The 13249-nt window shown below is 65.2% G+C and overlaps 1 protein-coding gene across 1 annotated transcript; it reads left to right on the top strand.

The window, feature by feature from the left end:
• Positions 1-183: 183 nt before the first annotated feature.
• SUGP1 (SURP and G-patch domain containing 1) lies at positions 184-12975 on the top strand. The gene is made up of 14 exons (XM_040986373.1): positions 184-246; positions 1873-2044; positions 3207-3313; positions 4965-5198; positions 6317-6440; positions 6911-7011; positions 8029-8152; positions 8438-8772; positions 10194-10300; positions 10573-10750; positions 11064-11170; positions 12020-12165; positions 12491-12620; positions 12802-12975. The coding sequence occupies exons 1-14, from the start codon at positions 225-227 to the stop codon at positions 12826-12828; spliced, it is 1914 nt and encodes a 637-aa protein (XP_040842307.1). The 5' UTR covers positions 184-224; the 3' UTR covers positions 12829-12975.
• The last annotated feature ends 274 nt before the right edge of the window (positions 12976-13249 follow it).

The raw sequence follows: 13249 nt of genomic DNA on the forward strand, positions 1-13249 counted from the left end.
ACCGGACACAGGCGACCACCGTCCGACCCTCGGTACGGACTCGGACATCGCCACCCCGCTAGCGTGTTAGGTGCATTCCTGTCGGGGGAAAGAGTCGCCACGTCCCTACAGGGAAGAGGCCTGTGGGGGCCGCAGCGGACTACAACCCCCAGCAGGCCACGCGCCCTATAAGAGGCCTCCCTCAGGTGGCGCCGGAGCATTGTGGGATTGGGTGAGTTCTCAAGATGGACAACCGGGATGTTGCAGGTAACAGCCCCCCGCCTGCCCTGCAGGCCGCTGCTTCGTGTTGTGGTCCTCGCCGCCGGCGCAGCGTCCAGCAGCTGACCCCCTGGCCTCGGGCCCTGTGCTGCCTGCGCTCCCCGAGCCCCCAGACCCAGGCTGCTGGCCGGCGCCCCCGTCCCACCCCACGCCCCGCCAGCCCAGGCCCCGCTGGCTTTGCTGGCTCGGAGGGGAGACATGCCTGGCTTTTCCAAGAAGGCCGCCCGGGCTCCAGCTCTGCATGCGGTTTCGGAAGCCGCAGCCCTGAGGGCTCCTGCAAGCCCCGCTTTCCCAGGCACCGGTCACCCTGGGCTGGGCTGTCCCCCCATCTCTCTGCTGGTGGCAACGACCTTCTCCCACCGTGTCCCGCGTTCTGGAAAAGCTGCTTTTCGGAGCGCCGGGCAAGTTAGTTCGTTTGTTCTGCACGCCTCCCTGCAGCGTGTATTCAGCCCATTCGGCAAGCACGCCCGGCCCGCTGGGAGGGGTCCGGGACCTGTGCACCCCACTCGCTAGGGTTTCCTGGGAGCAAGTTGAGGTGCTGTGAGGCGAGGTGGGTGTACAGGACGGGGTGCCTGCAGGGGGGCCAGTTACGGGAAAGCCTGGGAGGACGCCGCCTGCACCCCAAGGAATCTGGGTGAATGTCAAGGAATGGAATGAAAAACGGGGGCGACTTGCCAATTTTATTCTGAATCCTCTTGGGGGGGCACCTATATGCGTGTTGCATGTCCGCCACGACTAGCCCCCCGTGCCTGGGCAGAAGACACCGCCAGCTTTGGTTAACGCTGGCCAGCGGTCCCCTGTGGAGTCAGAGCGATGACTGAGTTACCACCAGGATGTTTGAAAGAAAACAAAACAGACGCATGGAGCGTTTTCTTTCCCCAGCTTAGGACTGGCAGGGCGCGTCTCCAAGCCCTCAAACAGAGAGCTCAAACTCCTGCTGCTGCTCGCTGCTGCAGGTCTGCCCAGGGCACCTGCTCCTCCTCAGGCACGCCGGGCTCCTTCCCTGGCCTGGCCCTCTCTTTGGATTTTCTTACGTTTTTAAGGTTTCTTTCTTTTGGTTGCAAAGGCAAATTTACAGAGCAAATGAGAGAAAGATCTTCCATCCACTGGTTCACTCCACAAATGGCCACAACGGCTGGAGCTGTGCTGATCTGAAGCCAGGAGCCAGGAGCCTCTTCTGGGTCTCCCACAGGGTCCCACGGCTGTGGGCCATCCTCCACTGCTTTCCCAGGCCACAGGCAGGGAGCTGGGTGGAAGTGGAGCAGTTAGGGCTCGAAGCAGCGCCCGTATGGGATGCTAGCACATACGAGGCATAGGCCGTGGCACCGTACCCAGGGCCACTACACGGGCATGGGCGGAGAAGGAAGAAGGTAGCAGAGGTCTTGCAGCTGTGGTTCACTGCCCAGATGCGTGCAGCGTTTGGCACTGCCCAGTCCGAGGCACTTTCTCTGGGTCTTCGTCCGTGTGAGGGCAGGGGGCCTAGGTAGCTGGGCCAGCTTCCTCCGCCTGCCACGCTGCGCGTCTGCAGGCACTGGTCGGGCAGCCCAGTGCCCGGCGCTCCTGTGTGTATGGGAGGAGCAATGTCCCAGGTGCCCCTTTCCGTCCTCTCCCTAGGAAAAGCTAACCGCTGGTTCGGGGTGGCTCCCCCCAAGAACGCCAAGATGAGCATGAACATCCTGCACCAGGAAGAGCTCATCGCGCAGAAGAAGCGGGAGATCGAAGCCAAGATGGAGCAGAAAGCCAAGCAGAACCAGATGGCCAGCCCGCAGCCTCCGCAGCCTGCCGAGTAAGGGTCCAGTGCGGGCTGCCCCGCCCCGGCGGAGGCCTGGCAAGATGGGAAGCGGGGCAGCCGGGGTTAGAACCGGGGCCCGTATGGAATATCTGGTGCATTGCAAAGCGAGGACTATAGCCGCCAGGCTACCACGCCTGACCCCTTAAGATTTCATTGAGCTTTGAAAGAGTTACAAAGGGAAAAACACACACGAATACAGAGACATGTTCTGTCGAGGGCTTCAGCCCCCCGGCAGCCACGCGGCCGGGGCTTCAGCCCCCCGACAGCCACACGGCCGGGGCTTCAGCCCCCGACAGCCACACGGCCAGAGCTGGGCCAGGCAGGATCCAGGAGTCAAAGCTTCATCCAGGTCTCCCACGTGAGGTGGCGGGGCCCAAGCACGGGGCCTTCCTCCCCTCTTGATTTCTGGGGCGCGTTAGCAGGAAGCCAGGTCAGAAGTGGAACATATCATTCGGTGGTGACGCTCTTGGTTTTTTTTGTTTTGTTTTGTTTTTTTAGCCTCTTCTCATATTGGCAGCTGGGTTTGTTCTTGTGTTCATTTGTTACAATTACTTGTTTTTTGTGGGTGCAGGGCCCCGAGTCGCTAGGACTGTCCCCCAGTGTGGCAGTTCATTAGCAGTGGTAGGTTTGAGCTCAATCAGAAACGGAACGGCCGAGACTCGAACCAGCAGCAGCCAGTGTGAGGTGTGGGCACCTCAGGCAGCGGCTTTTCGCACTGTGCCACCGTGTCAGCCCTGCACTCTGGCTCGTTGAATGCCTTTTTCTGTTTTGATTGGATCGCCTGGGTTGGAGTCCCGCCACACACACTGGGGGAGGAATCACCCAAGAACTTACTGGCAATAGGGCAGATGTCGCGTGCCAGAGTGGTGTTGGGGCCCCACTGTTCGTTGGGGGGCTGTTCCCATGAAGTGCGGGAGGGTCCGCCCTCTGCAGGCAGAGTCGGGGCGTGTCGGCGCCGTTCTCCAAACTGCACTGTCCCTGCTCCCCCAGACCAAAGCTTCCGGCTTCCAAGGAGTGCTCAACGCTTGCTCCCTGGCGTCTCGGGGGCTCGTTCTGGGTTCCCCCACCGCCCCCGCGAGCCCAGGGGGTCACAGCCTCTGCCCTCGGCTCGCACCTGCTCACACACCTCTTCCCCCACCCCGTCTCACGTCTGTAGAGCAGCAAGCTCACACAGCAGCTCTTCGTGCGCGTCCAACAAGTTCGCCAACGACGGCAGCTTCCTGCAGCAGTTCCTCAAACTACAGAAGGCCCAGACCCACACAGGTGAGCGCTGCCCGGGCCTGGGAGCGACCCCGCCGGTCCCTGCTGCGCCACGAAACAAGGGGGCAGTGCCTTGGCCTCCCAGAACCAGCAGGTGCTCGGGGCACAGGGCAGAAGCCCGCCTGGAGGCGGCGGGCGAGCAAGTGTCTGTCTGCTGGTGGCCACTAGAGTTCTCCCAGTGTTGGCAACGCGCCCAAGGGACGCTCGGGTGCCCAGTGGCACCTGACACAGAGGGCCGCACCCATCGCGTGCCCAAGAACGTCTAGCTGCAAGTGGCCGTGAGCTCCACTAACCCACAGGTGGCAAGGACGAAGCATGGCATGCAGGCTGGGCACACTCGGACCCCCACACCCACCCCATGCTTACAGCCCAAGCCGCACAGGGCACGAGCCTCGTGCTGGCTGCCACACGCCATCCACCAGGGACGGGGTCTGCGGGAGGGACACGTTCGCTCCCCACACGTGCATGGCCATCCCGCCCTTCTGCCCAGAACCCCCGTGGTATCTTTGGTGCTTCCGGAACCCCTGGGCGAGCACGCAGCTTGTGTAACCTTATTCATTTTAATCACAAGCAACAGCACAAGGAGTTAGCCACCCCACTCCTCCCTCTGCCTCCCGACAGGCTGGAACGTTCCTTCCAGCCCGACCCTATCGCCAGAGCCCTGCCTTTCACCCGGTCTAGCCCGTAGCTGGCTGCTTCTTCCGCTGGTTCATTCCCGCACGCCCACGGCAGCCAAGGGCCGGGCCAGACCCAAGCCAGGAGCCCGGAACCGCCATCTGGGTCTCCCGTGTGGGTGGCGAGTCTGCTGCTTTCCGTGGGTGGGCGGGCAGGGCGCCGGATCAAAAGTGGAGCGCCCGGAACGCGTGCCCGCGCTCACATCACATGCCTCCCCACCACCCTCGCCTTCCGTCCCTGACACTTTCTGTTGGGGAAACTGAGGCTTCGAAAAGCTGGGCTGTCCCCGAGCGACGCCTCCCTTCCCCAGTTTCACCGTTGGGGTAGGGGCCTGCCACGCCATGCCACCTGCTCCACCTGAGCTCGGCTCTGGCCCCTCCTTCCACCCCCCACCCCCGGGTGCCTTTCAGCAGCAGGTGGCAGTCTGAGTCAGAGGGGGAGGGGGTGTGGCACCTAGCCGGCAGGGATGGGTTAGGATGTACCCAGTGTGCATGTTAACCACACACAGGGAGCCCACCAGGATGGATGGTTGCTGGTGGGACAGCTGACCTTTGCCCCTTGCCATGGTCCCATCACACGCGTTCCCCGTAAAAGTTGGGATGCAGAGAGAAAGTCCCATCTGCCTGCATCCTACAGCCAGTCTGGTGGTTCCCGCCAGTCCGCCTCACTGTGGGGGACACCGGGGAAGGTTGTGCACACATCGGGGAGACCCGAGTCTCATCCAGCAGGAGTGAGCGCGTCCCCAAGGCTGGGCTGCAGGGTGGGGGGCTCACCTCCTACCTGCAGAGCCCTGGGCTGGGGACTCCTGGGGTGCATCCCTCCCTGGGCCTCAGGAGTGGCCTGTGTCCTGAGTCCCCAGCTCCTGGGTGGACCTCCAAGATGGCAGGACCACGGGGGGATGGTGCGTGCGTGTGTGCATGCGTGCCCCATGCCCTGGGCTCGCCTTTCCTGAGCGTCCCCTTTTCCCTTCCACGCACAGACGCACCCCCCAGCACGGCCGGCGCCCCTCCCAGCACGCCCACACCCACGCCGAGCACGGGCAAGAGGCCCTTGCTACTGACCAAGCGAGCGGGCCTGGGGCTGGGCAGCCCCCTGGGCCAGGGGCGCACCTACTCACACGCCAAGCGGCTGCCCGTGGCCCAGCGGCCCAGCGTCTTCCAGTCCCCCGACGAGGACGAGGACGAGGACGACGAGCAGTGGCTGGAGATCAAAGGTAACTCCCGGGACCCCCCCTCTCCGGTCCCTGTCCCCCGAGACGCGGTCCCCTCCCCGGGCTAGCTCCCTGTCCCCAGAGAAGGGGTCCCCTCTCCCTGCTAGGTCCCTGTCCACCCAAAAGGGGTGCGCTCCCGCAGCTGGGTGCCAGCCCTCAGGCAGTGTTAATCCCAGGTCCGCCGGGAGCCACCGCTGTGGGCTTGTTGCGAGCAGGGTCGGGCCTGTGGCCCCTGCAGCGCGGCCTTGACGTAAACCTTTTCTCTTTTGGTACAAATAGGGGACCTTCCAAGAGGATGGGGGCGCCCGGAGGAGGGCCTGAATGCCCTGGGCCCCCTGCAGGAGTCCTCCTGGGCACTCCAGGGCCCCAGCCACCAGCCCCTGGGCTTGGGCACCTTGCAAGCAGCATTAGCCATAGGTTTAGCCCCTCAGCCGGCTGCTGCACGTCTCGCATCCCCCACAGCAGGCCAGCGATAGCCAGTTCCCCAGGCCCAAGGCGGAAGCAGTCCTCTCTCATGGTTTAAGCCCGTGGGCCCAGCTGGTAGCCCGCAAACTGAAATGGGACTTAGAGACGTGGCTGGCTCTGGGCCTTGGGCAGGCGGCGCCCGGTCCCAGCCGCCACCAACAGCAAGGTCATTCCCAGTGGTCGCGTCCCAAGCTCCAAGGGGACCCCCTCCCGCCCCCCAGAGCTCCTGTGATGGCCTTCAAACACAGTGCTTTGAAACCCACCCGAGTGTGTTTGAATGCAATTTCTGTAATCCTAGGTTAAAAAAGAAAACGGGGCCACCTCTGGAAGATGAAAGAAATTATGAATGATACACCTGTGCCTCTGGGGGCCCCGCACTGCCCACCGTGCACGCTCAGCGGGGTGTTACCCACCGTCCAGCCTGGGGTGGATGGAGCCAGCAGCAGGGGGTGGGGAGGCTTGGGGTTCCGGGTGGAGGGGCTGCCGCCCATGCCCCGTGGCCTAGTGCCTGGGGTCCGGCCTGCCCTGGCCACCTGCCCCGCGGCTCACACCCTTCTCCCCACCCTCCCCTTCTGTCGTTGTGGTTCGTAGAGAGAGAGTGTGCCTGTTGACTGGAGTGTGTGAGTGAGACCCCAGTACTGATAGCCTGCTTAAAGTTTCACCCCCAGAGGGAACCGAGACCCGGACAGTGATCGAAAAGCTGGCCCGTTTTGTCGCCGAGGGAGGCCCCGAGTTAGAGAAAGTGGCCATGGAGGACTACAAGGAGAACCCGGCGTTTGCGTGAGTAACCTGGGGGGCACGGGGGGAGGGGCAGGGGCGCCTGCGCCGTCGGTCGCCTGACGGTGGGTTTGGCAGCTGCGTGCCGTTCGCCCGCAGAGACAGATCCTGTACCGGGTTGGCACAGTCCCCGGATGCCGTCAGCAGCCCCTCACAGGGATAGGGACTCTGGCACCCCTGAACCATCGCCCCATCCCTGCAGGGTCTAAGCAGGATGCTCGAGTCAAGAATGGACTTGGGCCCACAACGTCCATCCTCTCCCCTCCCCCCCGGGTCCCCAAGTGGGGTCCAACCCACCAGCAGCACCCATGCCTCATGGCACCGGGTGACCCCTGTGGGTCATGGGGGGACACCGCCTTGTGGCTTGAAGGCTGCCCCTCCCCGCCTCCCCTCGGCCTTCCTTGCGTGCGGGGGCTGCAGGATCTTCTCCACGGGCACCTGCTCAGCTTCCCATCGCCTCTCCCAAACTCCAGGTTTTTACACGATAAGAACAGCCGGGAATTCCTGTACTACAGAAAGAAAGTGGCAGAAACCAGGAAGGCAATGCAGAAGCCCCAGGGCACCACGCCAAGAGGTAAGGGGGTGTGGGGCGGAGCGGGGGCTGGGGGATCGTGACGGGGACGGGGCTCCGGGGGCAGCGGGGGCAGGGTCAGCAGGCAGACTGAACCCCACAGAGCACTGCTGGGGTCACCCTCGGGGTGGAATTAGTCTACCCTTCTCACCATTTTTGTGGGCCCGGGAGCCAGCCCCAGGCATGGCACGCAGCAGGCCCCAGGCGGGTCGGAGCCATGGGAGGGTGGAAGGCGGTAGGCTCTCCTAAGTGCTAAGGGGCCCTGGCCTCACGCAGACCCTGCGGGACACACGCACCAGGTGCGGCGCCTGCCGCTCGGGGAGGCCACAGGTGCACTGCAGAGGGTGGGCGACGGGATGACCACCGGCTGGCCAGATCCGCCTGCACCAGAGCCTCGCCCAGTACTGGGGGCGTTGGGGGCGTTGGGCCCAAACGTCGGCCGACGACACTTGTTCATTTTACACCCGCTCTCGCCCAACACGCCTTGGGTTTCGTGGGAGCGGGGAGACGATCTAGATGAAGTGTGTGGGTCATGCCTAACGCAGACCCACCGGCATGTTTCATCGTTTGTCTCAGAGCCACTCCACCTCTAGGGTCTGGCCTGGATGGGGCGGGCTGGCCTGGACAGGGGAGGGCCGGCCTGGATAGGGGAGGGCCGGCCTGGATGGGGGAGGGCCGGCCTGGACGGGGCAGGCCGGCCTGGACGGGGCGGGCTGTCCTGGACGGGGCGGGCTGTCCTGGACGGGGTGGGCCGGCCTGGACGGGGCGGGCTGGCCTGGACGGGGAGGGCTGTCCTGGACGGGGTGGGCTGTCCTGGACAGGGTGGGTGGGCCGGGGGTCTGATGTGTGTGGTGGTATTAACTCAGCTGTTCAATCCCAGTGCAGTAACCTGACTCCCATTTGCCTATTTCTTTTTGCATCGCTCCTAAAGTCACCCCCGCTCGTGGCCGTGGGGCTGTTAGCAGACATTAGGCTGTGGGGTGTGGTGAGTTGAGCTCAGTACTGACAGCCTGCTTAAAGTTTCACCCCCAGAGGACCAGGAGGCCAAGTCCCTTGCAGAAAAGTTGGCCAGGTTCATAGCAGACGGGGGTCCCGAAGTGGAGACCATCACCATCCAGAACAATCGCGAGAATCCGGCTTTCAGGTGAGGGCTGGGGCGCCTGCCTGGGCCAAGGAACCCTTCTCCCACCACTACCACATCAACCTAAGCACCCACCCATCCCATCCACCCATCCCTTCACCCACCCACCCATCCACCTCCACCAGTCCATCCAGATTCCCCAGGGCCGTGGTCATGTTCAGTGTGCCCGTGCCATGCCCTGGAGAAGCCCACGGCCCTGGGACACATGCCTCTCTGCCCTTCTGTACTGCCCAGCCCCAGGCAGGGGCCTCAGGCCTGGCTCCCAGCGCATCTGCCTTTCCCTTCTAGCTTTCTGTACGAACCTGACAGCCAAGCTTACAAGTACTACCGACAGAAGCTGGAGGAGTTCCGGAAAGCCAAGGCCGCCTCCCCGGCCGCCCTCACAGCCCCTGACCCCAGCCTGAAGCTCAAGAGCCCCCCAGAGGCTCCATCGGCCACCCCGGTTCCGGCCCTCACCTGCCCCGCCGTCCCCACGCCAGCCGCCCCCGGGAAACCGGCCTCCGCCACGGCCACGGGGAAGAGGAAGAGGAAGAGCAGGTGGGGGCCCGAGGAGGACAAGGTGGAGCTGCCGCCTGCCCCACCCGTGCAGGGGGACGTGGACGCCTCGCCGTCGCCGCTCTCAGGTGGGCCGTCCGTCCTCTGCCAGTCGGGGCTGGCTTCATGCATGTTGGCACGGGCCTGGCTAGGATGCCGTCCGCAGCCTCTCTGCGCACGGGGTGAATAGCCCCTGTCTGTACGGCGAAACGTATTTACTTATATGATTTATTATTTTTATTGGAAAGGCAGGTTGGCATAGAGAAAGGAGTGACAAAGATCTATCCGCTGGTTCACTCCCCAAGCGGCCACAGCGGCCAGAGCTGAGCCGATCCGAAGCCAGGAGCCAGGAGCCTCTTCCAGGTCTCCGTTGCGGATGCAGGGTCCCCAGGCTGTGGGCCGTCCTCTGCTGCTTTCCCAGGCCACAGAGGCTCCTGGCTTCGGCTCAGCTCGGTTCTGCTGTGGCCACTTGGGGAGTGAACCAGCGGACGGGGTATCTTTCTCATCTCTCCTCTCTGTAACTCTGCCTTTCCAATGAAAAGAAATAAACCTTAAAACAAAACCGAGAAGGTGTTGGACTTCCTCAAGTGACTTTTCTGCCTCCAGTAAAGCTTTGTCTCGTGTCGTCGGTTCCTCTCCTAGAGTGGGGGGCTGGTGGGGGGCTGCCTTCTTACTCTGCAGGTGACAGTCCATGGAGGCCGTGGATGCGTGCCTGGCCCTGGACGGGCTCTGGAGTTGGCCGGGGGGGTCTCGGCTGCTTCCCCCTGCGCCTGGGGCCGCTCTAACCTGGCTGCTTTCCCAGGGACGGCCCTTCTGTCCCCCGCCCCAACCATCCACCCACCACCTCCCAGACGGGGCCACCCCCGCGTCTCCCGGCCCCAGCCGACGCCAGAGGGAGCATCGCCTGGCCTGGCGCTGGCTCGGCAGCCTCCCTCCCTCCCGGGCCAGGCTCTGCTGCCCAGCTGTCTTCTGCACCCCCCGTGGGCGTGCACCCGGCTCTGCCTGCCAGCCGTGGGGCCCCGACCTGAGGGAGGCCCTGAGCCCTGGATTCCAGGCGTCAGCCCCTGTGGTGGGAGGACCCACGTACCCGGCAGCGTCTCACGGAATGGAGACGTGTGTGCCTCGTGGGCAGGCATGCTGGCTACCGGTTAAGTCGCGTGGCTGGCGCCCGCCTTGCTGCTCCACATCGCAGGGTCGAGGTTCCTCTGCTCGCCCGGGCCCGCTCCCGATCCGTGTCCCTGCTAATGTTCCCCACGGGCAGTCCGCCCACGGTGGCCCCAGTGCCCTGGTCTCTGCCACGCAGGCCTCGCCTGGCCCTGGGCCGGGGCGGCCACTGGGTAAATGAAGGGGCAGGTGGAATAGAGGATAGTTCATTGTGTGTGTGACTGCCTGGAATACATGAGAACACACTCCGACGCACCCCGAATCCGGGCCCCACACCAGGCCGGGAGCCCTGCGCCTGCCCCGCGCCTGTGACCCGCCCTCCCACCCCGTGTGTTGGGTTTTCCAGTTCAGGACCTCAAGGGGCTCGGCTACGAGAAGGGGAAGCCCGTGGGCCTGGTGGGCGTCACGGAGTTGTCCGACGCCCAGAAGAAGCAGCTGAAGGAGCAGCAGGAGGTTAGCGGCTGGCGGGGTGCCAGTGGGGTGCTGGGAGGGGTGCGCTGTCCCCCCCATGGAGGTGTGCCCGTTGGGGTCTCCTGTCGCACCCGGGAGGTGCCAGTGCCTCGGGTGGGGCCCGGCTGCCTGGCTGGACACCAGTGTGCCTGTCCCCGGGGGAGCCTGGCTGGGCCTGCCTGTGGCCGCCACCCTGGTCCTGCGGCCCCGCCCACTGCCCTGTGGTCCCGCCCCTGGCCCTGCGGCCCCGCCCTGACCCCGCCCACTGCCCACAGATGCAGCAGATGTATGACATGATAGTACAGCACAAGCGCGCCATGCAGGACATGCAGCTGCTGTGGGAGAAGGCGCTGCAGCAGCACCAGCACGGCTACGACAGCGACGAGGAGGTGGACAGCGAGCTGGGCACCTGGGAGCACCGGCTGCGGCGCATGGAGATGGACAAGACGCGGGGTGGGCCACCCTCGCTGCCGGGGGGTGGTCGGTGTCCTGCCAGCCTCGCTGCCGGGGGGTGGTCGGTGTCCTGCCGGGCCTCCAGGACCCGCTCGGCCCCGAGTCAGACAACCAGGCCCCCTCTGCCTCGGTTCCTCCCATGTGGAGGAGATCGTGGGCCCAGGGGCCACGCGGCTGGGTGTCCACTGGCACAGGGCACGTGGGTCCCGGGCCAGCACCGCGTTCCCCAGAGTCCCCCGCACATCCCGGGCCCCCTGCCGCCCCCCTGTGCGCCCACCCCACCTGCTCTCACCCGCCCCACCTGTCTGCGCAGAGTGGGCCGAGCAGCTGACCAAGATGGGCCGGGGCAAGCATTTCATCGGGGACTTCCTGCCGCCCGACGAGCTGGAGAAGTTCATGGAGACCTTCAAGGCGCTCAAGGTGAGGCGGGAGGAGGGCGGCGTGACACGCGGGCACACACACACACACCTACCCACCCACCGCCTGCCGGTCACACGCGGGCACACCGCAGTCACACCTACCCACCCACCGCCTGCCGGTCACACGCGGGCACACACACACACCTACCCACCCACCACCTGCCGCTGACTCGCCTGTCCGTGCAGGCCACCTCGGAGACTCCCCAGGCTGGCACTGGCCGGGAATGCCCCAGGCTTCCAGTGGCGCCAACCGCGTGCAGTTGACGGGCACAGCGTTTCTGGGGTGGGTGAGGGAGGGTCCTGCAACCCCCCTGGAGCACACGGAGCCGGGCGGGCGAGCTGCGGCTCAGCTGGCTCCATCCACGGTCCTTGCAGTTTGTTTTGTGTTAGGCAAATTGCTTCAGGCCCTCGCCCTGTGAGGGGGCGACCTTGAGGGGTCACAGCTTCTTGGCACGCTACATCAATCGTGTTCCTGAATTTTCTTTTATTTCAAAGGCAGACAGCCAGAACCGTCCCCGTTTGCCGCTGGCTCACCCTCCACGAGCCTGCATCAACTGGGCCCCCGCCAGTGCCAGGAGCCTGGCATCCCATGCTGGGGCAGCAGTGGGGAGTGGTGCCAGGGGCAACCCAGGCACGGGGCTGTGGGCATCCCACGTGGCGTGTCGGGCACCGGGCCGGACACCAGCAATAGAACATGCCCCTTTTGACTCGGCCACCTTGGGAACCCCCACACACACACCGCAGAGAAACGGAGAGCTGGGCCCGTGGGGAGGAGGTGGTCGGAGGCTGGGGCCGCGGTCCGCAGGGCCCCTGCTGGGTGGTGACAGCCGTCGCCCGCCTCGTCCCGCAGGAGGGCCGCGAACCCGACTACTCGGAGTACAAGGAGTTCAAACTGACCGTGGAGAACATCGGCTACCAGATGCTCATGAAGATGGGCTGGAAGGAGGGCGAGGGGCTGGGCTCCGAGGGCCAGGGCATCAAGAACCCCGTCAACAAGTGAGTGGGCCGGCCGGGGCCCCCGCGCCCGACACCGGGCAAAGCCAGGCCAGGGGAGCTTGTCGGGACCGGGTCCTGCCCCGTCCCCGTCCCCGGTCGCACACCTCCGGCCGCCCTCCCACCCGCTCCCCACGTGAGCTCGGCCCTGCCACAGCCAGGAGCTCGGGTCCCAGTACGTGTCTCCCGCGTGGGTGGCAGAGATACAGGTCCCCGGGGCCATCCTGGCCTGTGGCCCTGCACGGTGTGTGAGCAAGAAGCTGGAAGTGGGCGGGAGACAGGAGCAATAGAACTGTCCGCGCTCACGCGTGCCCGTCGCCTCCCCCAGGGGCACCACCACGGTGGACGGCGCCGGCTTCGGCATCGACCGGCCGGCCGAGCTCTCCAAGGAGGACGACGAGTACGAGGCCTTCCGGAAGAGGATGATGCTGGCTTACCGCTTCCGGCCCAACCCACTGGTGCGTGGGCTCGGGGGGCCTGGGGACGGGGGGTGGAAAAGGGGTCCTTCCCTCCTCCGGCGCGCCCCTCTACTCCTTGACCCATCTTCCCACCCAGATCCCCCTCCCGGAAGGTTCTAGAAGGTGGCTTCTGACTGACCTGTAAACTCCGCCCCTTTCCCCACCTCTTTCTCACGCTCAGAACAACCCACGACGGCCTTACTACTGAGCCCCCTGACCACCGAGCACGCCGGACACGCGCAGGCGACCCTCCTCGGCTCCTGTCCCGGCCCACTCCGCCCGGCCCGCTCCCGTCACCGCCGTGTCACGAGCCTGTCGTGTATTAAAGTGTCCGTGCTCTCCGCCACGGCCACGGCCGGGTCTGTCCCTCCGCGTGGGCCTCGGCGTGGTCAGGGAAGGGACAGGGCCCCAGGGACCCCTGGCTTCGGCCTGCAGCTGAGGCGCCAGGACGGGTCACGCAGGGCCCCCCGCCCCGGCTACCCCTACCCAAGTCCTGGGGTTCATGTCCGTGGGCGGGGGTGCCGTGTGGAAAGGCTGCTTGCCCCCCATCCCTCTGATGCCAGCGGACACCTCCCCCAAAGAGGACATGAGGACAAGGAGTGACGTGGGGTCCCCGGGGCGTGGGCGTA

This window comes from Ochotona curzoniae, unplaced genomic scaffold (genome assembly GCF_017591425.1).
Source record: "Ochotona curzoniae isolate NIBS_2020 unplaced genomic scaffold, NIBS_Ocur_1.0 contig_4502, whole genome shotgun sequence".
Taxonomy (NCBI): Eukaryota; Metazoa; Chordata; class Mammalia; order Lagomorpha; family Ochotonidae; genus Ochotona; species Ochotona curzoniae.

Coding starts and splice junctions, on each gene's coding strand:
- SUGP1 (XM_040986373.1), top strand. CDS start 225: ATGGACAACCGGGATGTTGCAG. Junction 8,773..10,193: donor CTCGCCGTCGCCGCTCTCAG/GTGGGCCGTCCG, acceptor TGGGTTTTCCAG/TTCAGGACCTCAAGGGGCTC. Junction 10,751..11,063: donor GGAGATGGACAAGACGCGGG/GTGGGCCACCCT, acceptor CTGTCTGCGCAG/AGTGGGCCGAGCAGCTGACC.